Source organism: Morus notabilis, unplaced genomic scaffold, assembly GCF_000414095.1.
Source record: "Morus notabilis unplaced genomic scaffold, ASM41409v2 Scaffold697, whole genome shotgun sequence".
In the NCBI taxonomy this organism is placed as follows: Eukaryota; Viridiplantae; Streptophyta; class Magnoliopsida; order Rosales; family Moraceae; genus Morus; species Morus notabilis.
The window spans coordinates 560,589-580,488 of record NW_010357121.1 but is presented as its reverse complement, the minus strand read 5'-3'; the positions used below and the strand labels follow the sequence as shown (position 1 = coordinate 580,488).

The window sequence follows — 19,900 nt, the reverse complement described above, 5'->3', positions numbered from 1 at the left end:
AATATTATTATTATTTAATATATTATTATTTTAAATATTATTATATGTTTTCAGAAATTAAACCACCAAACACAATTTCAGTTTTTTTAAAACTGAAAATAATTTCAGAATAAAACTACCAAACGTATTTTCAGAAATAATTTCAAAATGAAAATAAAAACGTTTTCATTTTCATTTTCATACAGAAAATAAAAACGTTTTAAAACTAATTCCAAACACACCCAATATGTCGCTGAGGAGCATGATGACAGCTTCACTAGCTAGATTTTAAAAAAATGGCAAGAATCTAATAAAAAAAAGGAATGGAAGTCGTGCTTTCGCCTTTCCGTCTTTTTTCAGTTTTTACTTTTGTTTTGTTTTGTTTTTTTGCCAAAAAAGACAACGTCCTTTTTATTAGTTGGAAAATTCTACCATAGATCCGTGCATTGTGAGGTGCATTTATCAATGTGAAGAATTGAAAAATAGTTAGAAAGTCGTATGCTAAGTCCCGTTTTTTTCGCTAATTCGAGTTTAGAATTTAAGTTTTACTACAGTAAAAAACTCTTCGAAACAGTCACATCTAACTTTTTTGTTACAGTAAAAAGCTCTCACACAACATCACATCTCAATTTGAATTAAAAACTCGAATTAGCGAACCGAACGGGCCCAGGCTCTTCCAACTGATAAGTCTAATTTTCTAATTTGTCGATCTCATTAAAATTATATTAAATTGTAAAAGTATGCATATAATAATTTTTAATACAAATTTAATGCTTAAAAACATGATTATTTCAGTAGTTTATTTTTATAAGACCTACTAGAAAAACTCTCACAAAATATATATATAAGTAGCAAACTAAAGTTAAAATAAAAACATAAAAAAAAAGAGAGTTTATGTGCTAGAACTAGAAAAATGAACTATAAATAATTTCCTAGTTTCACCATCAAATTGTATCAAAAACTATTTGTTATACATATTTTTTTAATCTGATGTGAATTTAATATGACCAGATCAAACAATCTGAAACTTACCTTATTGTTAGAGAGATCCTGCCAAAGAAAACCCTAAAACTTGAAGAGAAAAGTAAAATAACTCTTAAAGTATATTTTTGTAGGACCTACTAGAGACACTCTTACAAAATATATATAAGTAGCAAACTAAATTTAAAAGAAAAACTTAAAAAAAAAAAGAGTTTATGTGCTAGAACTAGAAAAATGAACTATAAATAATTTTCTAATTTCACCATCAGATTTGTATCAAAAATTACTTGTTCTACATATTTTTTTTATCTAGTGTGAATTTAACATGATCAGATTAAACAGTCAGAAACTTGCCTTACTTTTAGAGAGATCCTGCCGGAGAAAACCCTAAAATTTAAAGAAAAAAGTAAAATAGATCTTAAAGTACATAAAAAATAAATATAGCTTCCCTGCATGGCAGTGGCATATTCGTGGGGTGAACATTAAGGGAATATTTTTGATAAGCTGACATACGAATAAGACCAATTTTTTTAATTGTTTGATATGCATATTTATTTTTTATCTGATGTGATTTTATGCATATTAAAGGATTAGAAAAACTGATTCTATCAATATGTGGGCTTACTATAGAAGCTCCCAAAAGAAAATAAATATAGCTTCAAAGTCATTTGTAAATCGACTACAAAGTTTAAAGGTGAAAAAATGGAAAGGTCAATCGATTTTCAAATATCAAATATAACAAAAAATTGTAATGCAAATAGGTTAATAACAATAAATTATAAATGAAAATAATGTAAATTATTAAGGAAGCCTCTTCATTTAAAAAACTAGAATATTTGAAAATAAAAAGAAAGAAAGAAAAATGGACCGGATGTCATCTGAAACATGATTTGATTAATTTATATGTCGCCAAACCGTGTGGAGCATGATGACAGCTTCACTAGCTAGATTTTAAAAAAGATTAGTACCCGCCCTTCATTTGTCAAGGTATTTTCTGCAAAATATGTTTTAAATTCTTTATATCAACAAATTTTTAAAAGAATATAAAAACAAGAACTATTTCTTTTATGAGAGCTTCTCTTATAGAATAAATAAAATAAATTATCCGTAGTTCTCTACTTTTTAACCATTAGATATATATTAAAAATTATCTGTTTTGCATATTTTTTTAGTCTGATTTGATTTGACCAGATCTAACGGTTAAAAAATTGATATGTTGGCCTAAAAAAAACTCCCCTCTTTTGTGCACTTTTGAGTTAGTTATCTTTTAGTGTCCTTATGTATGAGATTATCACGATAAGTTTAAAACTTCAAATTAATTTTTTAGAAAGCTCTTCATTTAAAAAAAAAAGAATATTTGAAAACGAAAAAAAAAAAAAAAGAAAGAAAAATGCATCTGATGTAATCTGCAACATGATTTGAAGTATTTTTCTTTTTCGGTAGAATGATTTGAAGAACTTTACATGCCTCAAAACTATGCAGAGCACGAGGGAAAATCTAAAAGCTAGATCGTTAAGAATATTAGTCGAAGCCATTAAATTGGCCATGTATATCCTACAAAATAGGTTTTTAATTCTTGATTATTAAGAAATTTAGAATAGCATATAGAAACAATATCACTTCTTAGGAATTTCGAATCTTTGAGCACCCATGATATTATTATGATAAGTATTTCACTCTCAACTAATTTCTTAAAAAAGCCCGTCAATTAGGAAAAATATATATATATATTTGAAAAGGAAAGCAAGAAAGAAAATGCACATAATGTCGTATGCAACATGGATTTAAGAAATTTATATGACTTCAAATGGTGCGGAGATCCATCAGCTAGATTCTTAAGAAGATTTGTCAAAACCTTTGATTTGGCCAAGTATTTCCTACAAAATATTTTCTTAACCTTATACTTTAATCTTGTGTATGATCATTGGGTAGTTGGGTCCTTGCGGAGTTTTAATTCTGGCAGTGGGGGATTGGGGTTTCTTTTGGTAGGAATAGTGTCGTCTCTGGTGGTTGTCGGCGGAGGAGAAGGTGAATCATTCGTTGCCGTTTGATGGTGTCTTTCTGGCGGTTTCGCTGTTTGGCCCTTGAAGCCTTCTTCCTTCCTTCGTGGTCCTCTCGCCGGTAGCATCGTCATCAGAGGCTTGCATCAACGCTGCTTTGGGTTTTCTTTTTTGCTTTGCTTTGTTTTCTAGATTGTAATAAAAGTGTGGTGATGTTATTCTTGCCACTTTTCGTTTGTTGTTTTGTAATAATGGAGGTGGTTTCTGTTAGAAAATTAATCAATCATATTTAGTGTCTAAGACATATCAGAAATAATAGGTTCATGGGTATTAGAAGCGTTGGCATCGCAATCGTCGAAAGTTATCGGTGAAACGGACTTAAGAGTAATGGAAATCTCATCCCATTGAGCCCCTCCACACACACACCCGTCACACACAAAATGGCCACACACCGCTTAGCACCCACTCACATATAAATGAAAAAATTGTAAAAATTGATCCGTAAATACATTATTCTGGAGTTATACTCTTTATTTTTGTGATAGACTACCTATTTGATAATAATTTGTCAAATTATAGATAATAATTTGAAAAATTTTGGACAGTAATATGTCAAATTATGTCCACTGCTGGCGAGCAGAGACCTGCCGCACCGCTGGTGATATATGTCAAATTCTTAATAATAATCTGTCAAATTGCTTACTCCAAAGGGGTAAAATTCAATAAGTCAATGTTGAGACCTAAAAATCCTTAATAGTGCAATTTTAAAGAGTATTTATTAAAATTACCCATATAAATAGATATGCATAACCCTTTAAACAATATAGGCTTAAGTTAAGTGGGCCTATTGGGCTTCACAAATTATAATAGAGAGGTTCTTTGGCCCAATAGGTTGACTAAAGTACGTACAAGAGATGGAGTTATAGGCCTCAAACTAGTCAATAAATTGAGATTTCATCCCATTATGAATCAGTATTTAACATACATGGATAAATTAATTTACATTAATAAAGTTGTCCATAATATGCTTTATTTTATAATAGAGTGAATTATTATGATTATGAAAGTGCACGTAAGAATATTCTAACAGTTTCTCCACCATCCGGTGCTGGTTATATCTCCCACCCAATTGAGTTGTTCACTGACAGAATAGATTGTTTGATCTAGTTAGAATCTTATCTGTGTCGTGATGCTAATGTCTCTTCTGAGTGTGGGTTCGTGTTCTGTCCCTTCACTACTCAGAAGCTTATTTTAATGGGAGAAATTTTTTCAAATAGAGCCTTAATTAGGCTCGATCTTAATGTGCTGAGATTATCTTCCGTTCTCGGGCCTCAAGAGTATCTTCGTCTTTCTGTCGGATCATTAACTTGCGTGGAATCCACGAGAGTTTTCAAACAAAAAAAAATTAAAAATGGAAATTACAGTTGAAATTGGAAAATGAAAGAAAGTCCACAATGATGACAACTACGCCATCTACTTTGCACTATTCCACACAGTTATAGCAAATCAGTGTTAACAAAAATAAAAGGGTCAGTTCAAAAAATAAAAATAAAAATAAAAAGAAGAATAAAGTAAATAGCATACTATATTTATTGTAAATAGTTAATCTAAATAATAGATTTTAAAATTATTTAAAGTAAATAGTTATAAGGGTAAATAGAATATTTGCAAGATAAGAAATCTTTTTACTAAAAAAACAAGCCTTTCAAAAAAGTATACAATACTAACAGATCCAGATATTCAAAAAGTAAAGTGCAATTAAGAATTCACTTTCTTTGACTCTCCTCAACATAATCTAAAACAACCTGTAATTTTCTATTCGTTTTCCACAAAGCTGAGAACTATTCCCAATAAATGGTACATCTAAGGATGAAAATATCAATATTTACGGAAATATTGATACTTAAATTTTATAAAAATATTAATATCGATAAAAATTGACGTAAAAAATAGAAATTCATATTAAAACACATTATTTTTAAATGAGACTTTAAAAACTTTAAAATAGATAATAATACATTAATTAAATGAAACTTTCAATCAAAATATTAATTATTTACTAAATATATAAGATAAAGTGTGATCATAATACTATAAATACTAAGCATGCGTTCACAAAATTAAGTAAAATAGCTAAAAGTCAACATAATATATATACCATACATATATGGTTTCATACATGACGATGAATTATTAATACCAAAGAGGAGCTTCTAGGAGATTGGAAGGTATTTTGAACACATTCTTAGTTTAAACAATATTGATATCAAGACAGAGTTTGAATAGTTTTTTATATATATTTGGACATGCTATATTTTTTAGATTTTTTTGAAAAGTAAAATAAAATATATATCTATATAAAATTGCAAAATTTATGTGGAAATTTATCGATATTTCCACGAAATCTCCATAAAACCTCTATAATACTCTGTCATTTAACACTACGTTTTACTCAGAAATGAAAATTTTTGTTAAAATATCAATATTTACGGAAATATCTGTAGAAATTTTAAGATATTCTACAAAAAGATACTACACCCTTATTTTTATATCGGTACTTTCAAAATACAAAAATTTCTACAAAAATATCATAAAAATGTCGATATTTGCACCCTTAAGTACACCAAAAAATTAGATCTTTCATGTCATTCTCATTAGCGGAGTCAGTCTTGTATTTCAATAGAGGAGATATATATCTTTCTTTATTTTCAAAATATTAAAAATAAAAATAAAAAGTTAGGCGCCCCATTCGACCTCTCGTGGCTTTGCCAATTCCCCTTATCAATTTAATTTGTCAATTTATCTGCTGATATAAGATTCAATTAAACAAGTAATCTTTACTAATTTAAGATTATGCTCTACAATGATATCATCATAATAAACTCAATCTTGACTTTAGATATGTTAAGTTATGAAGTCATGATCTGCAACTTGTTTTTTGACTTTTACGGATTTAAAAACACACACCAAACTGTTTTTTGACTTTTTAAATTAACACCCACCTCAATCAGCAAAAAAATAAAAAATAAAATAAAATTAACACCCTCCCCCACACAAATATAAATATCCATATAAGATGTAGCCGGCTTAACAAGAATTAATAAAGGGAGAAAAATATGAGATTTGCCCAGAGGCTTGAATTCTCGGAGCGTGATTGATATCAGTTCCGTTTTTATTTTTTACATTTTTTAAAATAAAAAAATAGAGATCAAAGAAAAAAAACATATTTGGAGGAAAAAAGTGAAAAAAAATGAAATTAAAAACGATTTTCAATTTAGTGTAAAATAATTTAAAAATTAAAAACAAATTTAAATCATTTTTTATTTTCAATTTTGGGTGAATGTCTTTTTTTCAGTAAATAGGTACTGACTTAAATGAATTAACAAAGTACTTTTAAATTAAAAATAAAAATTATATAACTAAATAGAATTTTAATTTTTTCTTATATTAAAAATAATATCTTAATAAAATTATTAAACACATTTTTTAAAATAATTTTTATCTGAAATTAAAAATATTTTTATTTTTAATTTTATAAAAAAAATAAAATTATTTTAAAATTAATTTCAAACGCGCTCTCTATTTTCGACTTACCTTGGAAGGTCTTGGTCTGCGCGAGGGGGGAGCCGTCTTGTAGTGTAGATGTGTTTACTAACCATTCATCTTTCCTACCCGTTTCTTTCGTTGGTGTTGAGGGGCCTCACCCCTCTTGGTTGTTTGACGTTCTGATTTGTGAATTTTTCTTTTTGTTCGGTCTTCGTCCTATCAGTTTCTCAATATTAATTTACTAGTTGTAGATGTTCAAGACTCATATGTGTCATGTGTGTGCTCGGTTTTCAGTGGACCTTTTTTAGTGTTTTCCGTTTGTGCAATGTTCAATGTCATTTGGATTCCTAGATCTATTAGCAAGGTAGTTTATGGGCGTTGTGTTTGATCTTCGGCTTCTGGGTTTTCTGGACTTCAGGATCTAGGCTTTTGGGTTTTGGGGGAAAAAACTCGGAACTTGAAAGAATGGAAACGGCAATAAATGAAACGAAAAACATATAAACTTTACGAAAGATGAGGAAGAAGCTCAATCTAGAAATATCCTTTTGTGCAGATCAAGCAGTAGCAAGAAATTTTATTGAATTTTTTATTTTTTTTTTCTTTTAGATATTGGCATGAAAATATGGAAAGCAAATAGAACAGCAAAGAAGTTGAAAAAGAAAGAAAAAAAAAAGAGGCAACAGAATGATGTGAAGTGAGTTCCGTTTATTTGGTCGATTTAAATTTTATTACAATAAAATATTTTTAAAAATAATTATATTTAATATTTTTATTATAATTTACATAATATCACATCTTAATTTAAATTAAAAACTTAAATGAAAGAAGAAAATGAGATCTGAATTTATGGTTCTTGAGGTGGTACCGTGGCAGTGGTTGTGACCAAGGATTTGTCTGCAAATCCACGAAAAGAGGGAAAGCGATGAACAGTAAAATAGTAGATATTAGAGCATGTCTATGGTAGGGCGCCTTTATTGTCCCTATCGGTAGGGTAAGATTAACGGTTTCATATTAAATCTCAGTGAGGGCGTACATAGTCTCTCTCACACCGAATCCAGCCTTAAAAAAAATTGAAAAAACGTTTACGTTTCCGAATGCTAAGCCATCATGCTTCTGCCCCGCCCAGATCTCCCCGTTCGGGCGAGCCAAGGTCTGCTCCGCCCAGATAGCACCACTCCGGCGAGACAAGCTCTACTCCGCCCAGATCTCCCCAAGCTCTGCTCCGTCCAGATCACGCCGACCAAGAATAGAAGGGATCATATCGCCATGGAGAGAGGACGTCACGCTACCATGGGCTGTGGGGAAATCGTCCAACGAGAGAGAGAAGATCTCGCCATCGTGCGGGAAGGGAGCGACGAGAGAAGGGCGGGTGCGCCACTGTCGTGGGAGGAGCAAGTTTTGCCACCGTGGAGGAAGGATGACCTCCGACGTAGAGTTTGGGTTTGTGTCGTCTTCGCACTGCCGCCGGAAGGGAGTCCTCCATTGCCGCCGTGGGGTATGGGTTCACCGTCGTGTGTCTTCATTAGAACTTCTCTCTCAGTTTTTCAACGACCGAACATTCAAATTCCAAAACGAGTTCAAGTGCCAAACTCAGATCATTTGTTCCCCAAAGTACCAATCCAAAACCAAATTCTTATTTGCCAAACAGGATATCAAAAATTCTCAATCAAGTTAAAGTCCATTTGTTAAATTAGCTTCAGGTCAAATTAATGCTCCGTTGAGCAAGTTTTTAATCGGAAAATAGTAAAAAATAGGCTAATGAAAGGTTAAGAAATTATATAAGTTAATTTTTAATTATAAAAATTAATATATTATAATTTATCAAGTTATAGTTTATAATCAGATAAGTTATGGACAAATTTATTAAGTTATAGTTCATAACTAAATAAATTATGGATAATTATGGATAATAATTTGTTAAGTTATGATTCATAACCAAACAAGTTATGGACAAAAATAATAATTTAGTATATTTATTATATCAAAAATTCTCAATCAAGTTAAAGTCCATTTGTTAAATTAGCTTCAGGTCAAATTAATGCTCCGTTGAGCAAGTTTTTAATCGGGAAATAGTAGAAAATAGACTAACATGAAAGGTTAAGAAATTATATAAGTCAATTTTTAGTTATAAAAATTAATAAGTTATAATTTATCAAGTTATAATTTATAATCAGATAAGTTATGAATAAATTTGTTAAGTTATAGTTCATAACTAAATAAGTTATGGAAATTATGGATAATAACTTGTTAAGTTATGGTTCATAACCAAATAAATTATGGACAAAAATAATAATTTAGCCTATTTATTAATTTATATAAACTATTAACCTATTAATTTTAATTCATCTCAAATCTTAATCTATTTTCTTCTTTCTCCCTTTTTAATTTTTACAAGTTGTTCATGTTGATTTGTTGTTTAATGGGCTCAACATGAAAAAAAATAAATAAAAAAAATAAAAAAAATTAATTATACCAAAATTTAATATGATTTGAATAATTTTAATTTATGTGTATTTTTTATGAGAAAAAATATTATAATAAATCACGAATCATGATAATAAAACGAATCCTTTACTAAACATCTAGTTTAATTTGGATGAAATCATGTGTAATATAGTCTAGAATAATTTTGGTGCATATCTTCAATCTTAACTGTTAAATTAATCAAGTGGTTTTTATTACACACCCTACCGTAGAGGGAAAATACTGCCCCTACCAGAGATTTCCCCTAAAATATATATAGGACAACATTTCAGCATCACTCTGACATTTATGATAAAAGTAGTACAACATTTTAAATTCATCTTATTTATTTTTTTCTTTTTGAGGGATTAACCTTTTGTATCCGAGCATCAAATGATGGAATCAATCAAATCTTCCAACTTGCGTTAAATGTAGCATTAGAATTAATATTTGCATCGAATATGACATAAATGGGATACATTTCACCATTTTAAATCCATATCTGCTATCTTTATTTAAATATATTTTTAGCTGTCACCTCACTGAGAATTTGACACAACTCTTCTTTTAACACTCCTAATAGCGCTCAACCAACGGCAAAGAAAGTTGCGTACAGCTAGCTGTAGACATCATTGCAGAATGAAATTACTCTAAAACCTGCATTTTTTTTTTAACAGAATCAACAGAGAAATTGAACACAATCATTGTCCTCATTCATTTGAACACAAACTTCCTTAATAAATACTAAAAACTATGAGCAAACTTCTCACAATTCTTAGAATAATTGTCTTTCATTTCTGCCTTGTTTTTTCTTTTAGAATCTGCTTAAGGATGGGTTCAGTTGATTCAAGCAAACCTCATGTAGTTTGTGTCCCATATCCATCACAAGGCCATGTCAACCCCATGATGCAACTAGCCAAGCTTCTACACTCTAGAGGCTTCCACGTAACCTTTGTCAACACTGAGTTCAACCACAACCGTCTGATCCGGTCCAGAGGAGCGGACTCCGTCAAGGGCCTACCGGACTTCCGGTTTGAGGCCATACCGGAAGGTTTGCCACGGTCGGATCGAGATGCGACCCAAGATGTCCCAGCGCTGTGTGATTCAACCAGAAAAAACTGTCTAGCTCCATTTAAGGAGTTGCTGCTGAAGCTGAACTCATTGGCACCTGAAAAAGTGCCTCCTGTGACTTGCATAATCTCGGATGGAGTGATGAGCTTTGCGATCAAGGCTGGTGAGGAATTGGGCATTCCAGAGGTTCAGTTTTGGACTGCCTCTGCTTGTAGCTTTATGGGGTACTTGCACTTTGATGAACTTATTAATAGAGGCATTATTCCTTTCAAAGGTGGGGTACTTGTTTTCTTGGACTGCATTTTATGTTTGTTAAGCTTTTCTACGAGTTTACTTACATACATATGCATACATGTAAGTATACTTACGCCCATTCAGTTTATTAATTTGAATTTTTAATTTAAATTGAGATATAATTTTATATGAAAATTTTTTACTATAATAAAAAAGTTAAATATGATTATTTTTAAAAATTTTTTACTATAATAAAATTTAAATTCTAAACTCGAATCGGTGAAATAAATAAGACTTTATAGTTCAACTTGGTACATGTAACGAAAAAATAAATAAAAAATTACTAACGGTAAGCTTGTTAATTGAGGCACCGTTCATTTTACTTATTCGAGTTTAGAATTTAAATTTTATTACAGTAAAATTTTTTTAAAAATAGTCACATTTAATTTTTTTATCACAATAAAAAATTTTCATATAAAATTATATCTCAACTCAAATTAACGAATTAAACCAGCCTGAAACTTCACTTTTAGTCGAGCTCAATTAGTGTTTAGTGGGCATGTCAGATACTTACTATGTATTGAGTCTCGGATTCAAGTCTTAGTAAAAAAAAGAAAAAAACTGTCGAAGTTTAATTAATGCAACAACTTGGATAGGAAACGAGGCATTTTATCAAAATGCCCATGTTAGCTGTTTTTTTTTTTTTTTTTTTTTTTTTTTCTTTCTGTTCACAATCATCCTGTAACGATAGTAATGGGGCTTTTCACATATCACGGGCGCATAGAAAATTTTGTCTATTTCTCACTATTATTCAAATTACGTACCTTTACTATGCGTATTGAAATAAATATATATATATATATGGTTTTTTTTAGAACATATGTGATTTAATTATAGAATTTGTGTCAGACGAAAGCTTCATGGAAGATGGAACACTTGACACACCCGCTGACTGGATCCCGGGTATGAAAAATGTTCGGCTCAAGGACTTGCCAAGTTTCATGAGAACAATGTCATGCGACGAGACGATGTTCGATTTCATGGGCTCAGAAGCAAGAAACTGCCTAAAATCCTCCGCAATCATCTTCAACACATTTGATGAATTTGAACATGAAGCCTTACAAGCAATCTCAGCCATGTTCCGCACCATCTACACAATAGGTCCACTTCCTTTGCTAGGCAGGCACGTCCCCGAAAGCAATTTCAACTCCCTTTCTTCAAGCCTGTGGAAAGAAGACCCAAAATGCCTAGAATGGCTTGACAAAAGGGAACCAAATTCTGTTGTGTATGTAAACTATGGTAGTGTCACCACAATGACAGACCAACATTTTAAGGAATTTGCTTGGGGCCTCGCAAAAAGCAAACACTATTTTTTGTGGATAGTTAGGCCTGATGTGGTGGAGGGAAATGATTCAGTAAGTTTGCCTGAAGAGTTTTTTGAGGAGATTAAGGATAGGGGAATGCTAGCAAACTGGTGTCCACAACAAAAAGTGTTGGAACATCCGTCTGTTGCGGTTTTCCTATCACACTGCGGATGGAATTCTATGATGGAAACTGTTTCTACTGGTGTGCCTGTGATCTGTTGGCCTTTCTTTGCAGATCAGCAAACGAATTGCCGGTATGCCTGCGTGAATTGGGAGTTTGGAATGGAGGTTAACAACGATGTTAAACGTGACGAAGTTGCGGGGCTCGTGAAGGAGATGATTGAAGGAGATAAGGGGATGAAGATGAGGGCAAAGGCCTTGGAATGGAAGAAGAAAGCAGTTGAATCTACTGATGTTGGGGGTTCGTCTTACATTAATTTTGACAAGTTGATTAAGGAGGCTCTCTTGTCTGGTGATAAATGCTAAAATTTAGGCTTGAGTTTGGTTAGAATATTGACTAGATGTGCTACTATATAGGGCCGGCAATATGAGTCGCGATACGACAATGCGATTCGAAAACGACATGAATTTTACGGGTTAGGGTTGAGAAAAAAAAAAGTTCGGGTCAGAATTTGGTCGACCTGAAATTGACACGAAAAACACGGGTCAATTTCGGGTTGGACCCGTCTAACCCGAATACGACACGAAACTCGTAAAAAATTAAAAAATACATATATTTTTCATTACATAATTTCTATTTTATTATGAACTTGTGATATCATGATAGTTATACTCAAAATCTTATACTATTATTTACTTAATTTCAATGGATGTTATTGTATTTTAGTATGTTATGAATTTTAAGTTATTTTTAATATGTAAAAAACTAAATAAAAGTATACAATTTTCGTATCAATTTCGGGTTCATAGGTCAATTTCGTGTCTCAGATCATTTTCGTGTCGTGTTGTGTCAATCAGTAAAGTGGTCGTGTTGCGGTTTTTAAAAAATTTCATGTCACGGGTCGTTTTCAGCTTGACTGTAAATTTAAAAATAAACGATTAAAACACGACACGTGACACGAATTGCTACCACTACTACATATATGATATATGAACTGATCAGGATTTAATTATGTGCATTTTGCACACTGTCTTTTCACATCGTTCCTTGTAATTTCTTTTTGCAATTTCACTGTTAACCATAATGGAAAAAATGGAAGGAACTACCAAAGCAATAGATTAAATTTGGGGATAGTAACAAAAAAACTATCCCTGTATTTAATAAAAATATGAGAATCCACCTTATCTTTTAAAAAAATTAAGATTATTCCCTTGGTTTTTCTAATTACAATTCCGCACCTCATGTTAGATTAATAGATTAAGAATAAACTTATAACAATGTGTTTGGTTTTAAGGACAACAATTTTAAACAAAACTCAAATGTTCAAAAATAATCAGGGTTAATTATTCTCAAAGCAAAAAAAAAAAAAAATGAAAATTAGAGATATCCTTAGGATTTATATTTTCAAAAACCAGCCCTTAATTTTGACTAAATCTGACACTACTATGTGAATTTTGTGTGATTAGAAAAGAAAAAAAAAAAAAGATGATGATAACCTCATCATTTTTGAAATCGCAAGATAGAACCATTCATTTCGATATACAAACATAGTAGGTTTTTGTTGTTATCCCTTAAATTTACCCACTTGTTGATACAATTTATACTTGGTTACATCTATGAGTTTGAAGCAACCGAAAATCCGGAGGAAAAAAAAAAGAAAAAGAAATTATGCTTAGAGTTTGATGGGATGGTGTTTTTTTCTCTTATCAATGATTAGAATGGGATCATATGTCATTGCAAGATATATTTTTTTAGGTAAAGTATCCGAACTTATCCTGACTTTTTTTTTTTTTTTTTTTAGGTAAAGTATCCGAACTTTCACAATTATATTTTAATTGCAGGCCAAGGGCGATTCTTTGCTGTTGTCATAATGCAATTTTCTGGAATTTTTATTTTTTTCAGCTTTCGTGAAATTTAAAAAGCGAAAGGCACGTCTATTAACACCCCATTTATTTTTTTTTACTTTTTACACACATTTTTAAATCACTTCTCATTTTAATTGTTACACCCCACTTAAAATTTTAAAAAAAAAATTCTTGCGATTAAATCTCCAAATTCAATTTTTTACACACACACATTCTCAAACTACTCTCATTTTATTTATTACACCAATCTTAAAATTTTTTTTAAAAAAATCTTTTTTGCCTGCTGAAGGGATCTGTATTTTGTATTACAGCAAAAGAGTAATTGTCGTTTTTTAGAAAGAAAAAAAAAACAATTCATTATAAAATATATAAAAGAGACAAATGATTGTTAAACTTCGTTATCAAGAAACGTAATGCTGATATCGCAGGACAGGATGCAAGGGATATGCAGCCCATTACGAATTCCGTGAGTGCTTTTTCACTTTCATCAGAAATTGCCGACAATCATAGTAGTGGATTAATTGATTATATTCAAAGCAGATGCAGTCAGTAAAAAATACGAATTATGATCTCTCAATATACATCAAGTAATAAAATGAGAGGGAGAAATTTATTCTTTTCAAAAGAATTTTAACAAATCACAAAATTTTCAAAACTAACGGTATAACCTATAAAAATTGAATAAAAAAAGAAGAATTTTTAAATTTGTACCTTTTCATAGAAATGTTATTTTTCGTTAGAATTCATCCTTATTCTTTTGAAAAAAATAGGACATAATAATTTTTAGAAAGCAATATGTATTTTTTTAAAGGTAATTTTGATAAATACCTATTGAAAGTGCATGAGTCAGAATTTTTATCATTTACTCTTAATTCATAACATTTTTAGTTAAATAATTACACTAACAAAAGGGCATTTATCAAGAGTAAGAGTAAAGGTCTAGACTCATGCACTCTCAAGAGTAAATTTTTAATTTTTATTTTTTTTAATGGTGGAGTGTGTAATGAGTATTTATTTTAAAATATTGTTATCCTTAAAAGTAATTTTATTAATGAGTAATTTAGTAATGTTAAAAAGAGGTGTGTGAAAAGTAAAAAATAAAGTGTCAATAGACACAATCAAAAGCTAAAGATTATTATTATTATTTTTTTTAAAAGAGCTAAACAATTAATTGTTATATGTAACATTTTCTATTGTAATGCATTTTAATTTTCTGTATCTCTAATAGTCTAACTTTTTTTAGGGAGAGTCGAGTAGAGAGAGAAAGTGGTGTGCAAAGCTAGCCAAAGTTTCGGGCCTCCTCCGGACGTGTCGCCGGACTCCCGGCCACAAATCTTGGTCCTCTAACTCGCCTCTTCACGGGCTTCTCAATGGTGGTGGCGGTGTTGGGCGTCGTCGTCCCGTTGGGCCAGATCAAACTCAGATAGGAGGGTGGTGGTTGGATTTCTTGACTGTTTCTCTCGACGCGTCCTTGGTTTGGTGGATGCCTCTATCACTTGTATGTTATGTGATCTATTGATTTCTCTATGCTACATGTTATGTGCTCTCAATCGATCGGATGCCTCTATCGATTGTAGATATCTTGTCAAAACGAGCCTTACATGTGCTCTATTATTAGTGTACTAAGAAATTTTTCTATCTTCGGATCTCAGCACAAGCCTTTCTCCTCTAATTTCATCAGATTTTACTGATGGAGCCGGTTGAGGTTGAGGATATTATCTCATATAATTAGGGGTCATTTGTATTGATGCATTCCGTTCAAAAAAATTATATTATAATGATTTAGACTCGTGTCATCAAACGCAAAAATGTTAGCTGCAGCGCGCGGTCAATCTTTTGTTTACTTGACGTATTCTCTTAATTTATTTAAGTAGTTTCCTCCACAAAACTCAATCGCACCAGTGGTCATGTGGTATAGTACCCTGTACAGACTCGGGTTTTGATTCCCGGCTGGTGCATCTTAATTTAAGCTTCATACGATTTTTTATTTGATTTTCAAATCAGGTCCCATGAAAGCGGTGCATGCTTTTCAAGAACCTTGAGCTTAGTATTGTTGAAGAAACCCGACTAATATGTCACAACAAAAAGGAATTGTGTTGAAACATAGAAACCAATAGCAAAAGGAATGAACAACTCAAAAGAATGCCGCGATCACCTCTCCATCCAAGCCTCTTTGTGACTGCCAAAGCTCTCTCATCGCCTCCCGATGTCGTCTTGATGTTATCCCACCCTTTCTACACTGTCATCTGCCCATCCAAGGTGAATTTTAATATTTTTGTTGGGTTTTGCATAATGAGAAAAGTACATTTGCTATGGTTTTGTACGTATCTATTTTTTGTGTCATTTTAAATAATTAAGTGTTATCATGACTTTTTAATTCTCTTTATTAATTAAATAACAATTGTTTATTTTTTAATAGCAAAAGGAGCAAACAAAAGAAACAAACAACTTAAAAGAAAGCCCCAATAACTTCTGCATCCAAGCCTCTTCATCACCACGAAAGCTCTCCCACGGCCTCCTGATGTCGTCTTGATGTTATCCCACCCTTTCTACGTTGTCATCTACCCAGCCAAGATAGATTTTTTTATATTTTTGTTGGGTTTTACATAATGAGAAAAGTACATAATTTGCTATGGTTTTGCGCATATCTATTTTTTGTGTCATTCTAAATAATTAAGTGTTATTATGACTTTTTAATTTCTCTTTATTAATTGAATGATAATTGTTTATTTTTTAGTGCAGTGACATGAGTAATACTTTTTACCATCTTGAGTGATATTTCTGGTTTTTTTCTTTGGTATCAGTGCAGGCTCAGTTATATAGAAATCAAAGGATATTGGACTTAACTCAATATAAGAAAACTGGCTTGTTAAAGGAGGATTGCCTTCACCTTATTAAGTGGATCATGCCAATATCTTCAGTCAATATGGGATTCTAATACGCCCCCTCACGCACATCATGGACTATGCCAAACCACTGCGAATAAGTCGATATTTGGGGACCCACCATTGTAAAATTGGATCTGCTCTGATACTATTTACAGAAATCAAATGATATTGGGCCTAACTCAACCTAGCAAAATCGACTTTTTAGGATAGGATTGTCTTCACCTTATTAAGTTGATCATGCCAATATCTCTAGCCAATGTGAGATTTTAATACACCCCCTCACACACAGCGTGGACCATGCCAAACCGCTGCGAATAAATCAATATTAAGGACCCAACATTGTAAAACTGAGCCTGCTTCGATACCGTTTTACAAAAATCAAAGGATATTGGGTCCGACTCATCCTAACAAAATCGGCTTATTAAAAGAGAATTACATTCACCTTATTAAGTAGATCATGCTAATATCTCTAGTCAATGTGAGATTCTAATATATTGATAAAAGAGAGCCGAATTCAGTTGTCTATGTGAACTATGGAAGCGTCACCACAATGACAGAAGAAAATCTAAGAGAATTTGCTCGGGGCCTCGCAAAGAGCAACCACTATTTTTTGTGGATAGTTAGGCCTGATGTTTGTGATGGGATCTGATTTAGCAACTTTGTCTGAAGAATTTTTTGAAGATAAGGATAGAGGTTTGTTAGCAAAGTGGTGTCATCCTTCTGTTGGCGTTTTTCTCACACATTGTGGATGGAATTCTACTATTGAAGCTGTTTGTGCCGGTGCTCCTGTGATCTGCTGGCCTTTCTTTGCCGATCAGCAAACGAACTGTCGTTTTGCGTGCACCACTTGGGGGATTGGGGTGGAGGTAAACAATGATGTTAAGCGTGACGAGGTTGCTGCCCTCGTTAAGGAGATGATGAAGGCTATTTGGGGAAGAAACCGAGGGAAAAGGCTTTGGAATAGAAGGAGAAGGCAGTTAAAGCTACTAGTGTTCAAGGATCATCTTGCAATGATTTTGATAGGTTGGTTGAGGGAAACAACAACAACAAAAAAAAAAAAAAAAAAAAAAAAAAAAAAAAAAAAAAAAAAAAGGTTTCATGAATTACATTTATTGGCGATGGCGCTTTTATTTTGAAATTATCTTCAGTTTGTGACAACCGTATTGGTGGCTTCTGAGCATGCAATGGATGTCATTTCAATTTAAGATTTCAGCCGGTGTATTCATTTAATACGTTGGCTCAGAATAAAAGAAAAAAGAGACAAATATTTCTTAAAAATATATGAGTCTAAAATTTTATTCTTTATTTTTAATTAATATACTATTTAATTAAATAATTATATTAGCAAAAAAATATTAATGATGCAGAGTCATGCATTCTTAAGGATAAATTCTACAATTTTCTCGAGAAAAGGAGAAAACAAATAAATGACGCCCAGAGACCAAAGTCTGCTGAGAGATTCAAATTATTTGCTTGAAATATCGAAGTTTTTGAAATGACAGTAGCTTCATGAAGTGTATCGCAGCAACCACCATACCATAAAACAAACAAGAACATGAAATTCTGGTAACGAACGAAAGTAGTTTCAAACAACATACGACTGCCAAAAAATAATAATAATAGAAGAAAAAAAAAATTTGAGAATAGGTTAAATTGCAAAATGTATTTTTCTTGTGTATCCAGATTATAAAAGAAAAATACAAGAAAACATCTACTAAGTTTACTCCAATCCCAAAGAGTAATTTATAATGTAAAGCTAATTTTTAGTGCAGAATAATACCGGGGTAAATCCTCAATTTATCACTTTCATCTGCAACTCATTTTCGTACTTTTGTTAGGGTGACAAAATTATCACAAGATAATTCTTTTTGCCTACGACAACCAACATCCAAATACGTTTCCCCACCACAATTCAACTGACGATGAACAGCTGATTTCACCTACATGTGCATCAAGATTTCAAAACGATGCACCAACATAAGAGAATTTTTGAATAAACGACAGATATGACAAATGAGCACAAAACAACTATCTCCTGCTTGCAGCCTTGCCCTTGCTTAGGTCGGCAAGTTCCTCAATGAGCTTTTTCTCATCGCTGCTTAATCGTTTTGGTATTTCAACCTGCACTCGGACCAGCTGATCACCCCTCATGTTGCTTTTGTTTAGAAGAGGAACACCTTTCTTAGCCATGACAAGGGTCGTGTTCGGTTGGGTACCGGCAGGGATCTTCAAATCAACCATGCCATCCACTGTTGGAACCTTAATGGTCGTCCCCAAAATTGCATCAATGTAGGACACTTTGCAAGTGTACAAAATGTTGGTGTCATCACGTTTGAGGATGGGATCTGGGATAACTTCAATAATAACAAATAAGTCGCCAGGTGAGCCACCCCGTCTACCAGCATTACCTTCATTCCGAACTCTTAGTCGGCTGCCAGAGTCCACGCCAGCTGGAACTTTCAGACTAATCCGCTTCGTCCGCCTGACTCGACCATCCCCAGAACATGTGTTGCAAGGGGTGGACGTTTCCCCAGTTCCACCACACGAAGAACAAGTCATAACCTGCTGGAAGACACCTAATGGGGTCCTTGCAGATGAGACCACCTGGCCTTGCCCACCACAGGTGCTGCATCTGGTTGGAGTGGTACCCGGTTTAGCGCCTGAACCATTACAAGTTCCACAGCTCTCCAATCGACTTATTTCAATCTCCTTCTCAACCCCAAAAACTGCTTCCTTGAAGTTCAAGATGAGGTTGTAATATTCGTCCTGGCCATCAACTGCTCTACTCCTAGACCCTCTTCCCCCCATACCACCCATCCCACCCATGCCGCCCATCCCTTCAAATAGGGACTCAAAGAGATCAAAAGGATTGCTAAAGTCCTGATATAACCAAGTTTATCCCGTGTGAGACGGTAGCTGAGATAAAATTTATAAAGGAATTCATTTTCCTCATCATGATAAAAATGATACTCACCCCTGTGCCCACGCCAGCGCCTTTAAGTCCAGCCTCTCCATATTTGTCATACAAGGATCGTTTTTCATCATCAGACAGGACCTGCAGAAGAAATAACAACTAATTAGATCAAAGAATTGGATCATGGTCCAACTTCCACAGACCAAACACAAACCCAAAAGCATGGTGTTACCTCATATGCATTGCTAATATCCTTGAACTTTTGTTCCGCCCCAGGTTCTCTGCAACATAAGAGGGTCCAAGTACCCATATGAAAATAGTTAACATTAACTTCAAACAATAGACAAATGTCTTTTACAATAAAACCACTAAAAGCAAACGTTGAGAGCCTACTATTACTCATTTTGGCACAGACAAAACAAAACAATAAGTGTGCACTTAAAGAGATTTAATATGTGCTTCTCAAAAACAGGG

General features: G+C 32.7%; 2 protein-coding genes across 3 annotated transcripts in view; one reads left to right on the top strand and one right to left on the bottom strand.

The window, feature by feature from the left end:
- The first annotated feature begins 9,671 nt into the window (after positions 1-9,671).
- LOC21404970 (linamarin synthase 2) lies at positions 9,672-12,229 on the top strand. Its single transcript, XM_024166225.1, has 2 exons — positions 9,672-10,314; positions 11,184-12,229. The coding sequence occupies exons 1-2, from the start codon at positions 9,723-9,725 to the stop codon at positions 12,122-12,124; spliced, it is 1,533 nt and encodes a 510-aa protein (XP_024021993.1). The 5' UTR covers positions 9,672-9,722; the 3' UTR covers positions 12,125-12,229.
- A 5,958-nt stretch (positions 12,230-18,187) lies between these two features.
- The window catches only part of LOC21404968 (chaperone protein dnaJ A6, chloroplastic), a 4,844-nt gene continuing 3,131 nt past the window's right edge, over positions 18,188-19,900 (bottom strand). For both annotated transcript variants that reach the window (XM_024166023.1, XM_010089317.2), the window contains exons 6-8: positions 19,659-19,707; positions 19,487-19,567; positions 18,188-19,392 (exon numbers count right to left, since the gene is read on the bottom strand). In XM_024166023.1, the coding sequence (XP_024021791.1) occupies positions 18,541-19,392; positions 19,487-19,567; positions 19,659-19,707 (982 nt within the window). In that variant the 3' untranslated portion in view covers positions 18,188-18,540. The remainder of the gene's footprint in view (positions 19,393-19,486; positions 19,568-19,658; positions 19,708-19,900) is intronic.

Bases quoted from the DNA above. Each gene is read 5' to 3' on its own strand.
- LOC21404970 (XM_024166225.1), top strand. From the start codon at position 9,723: ATGAGCAAACTTCTCACAATTCTTAGAATAATTGTCTTTCATTTCTGC. The intron at 10,315-11,183 runs GTGGGGTACTTG...AATTTGTGTCAG, and splicing joins AGGCATTATTCCTTTCAAAG to ACGAAAGCTTCATGGAAGAT.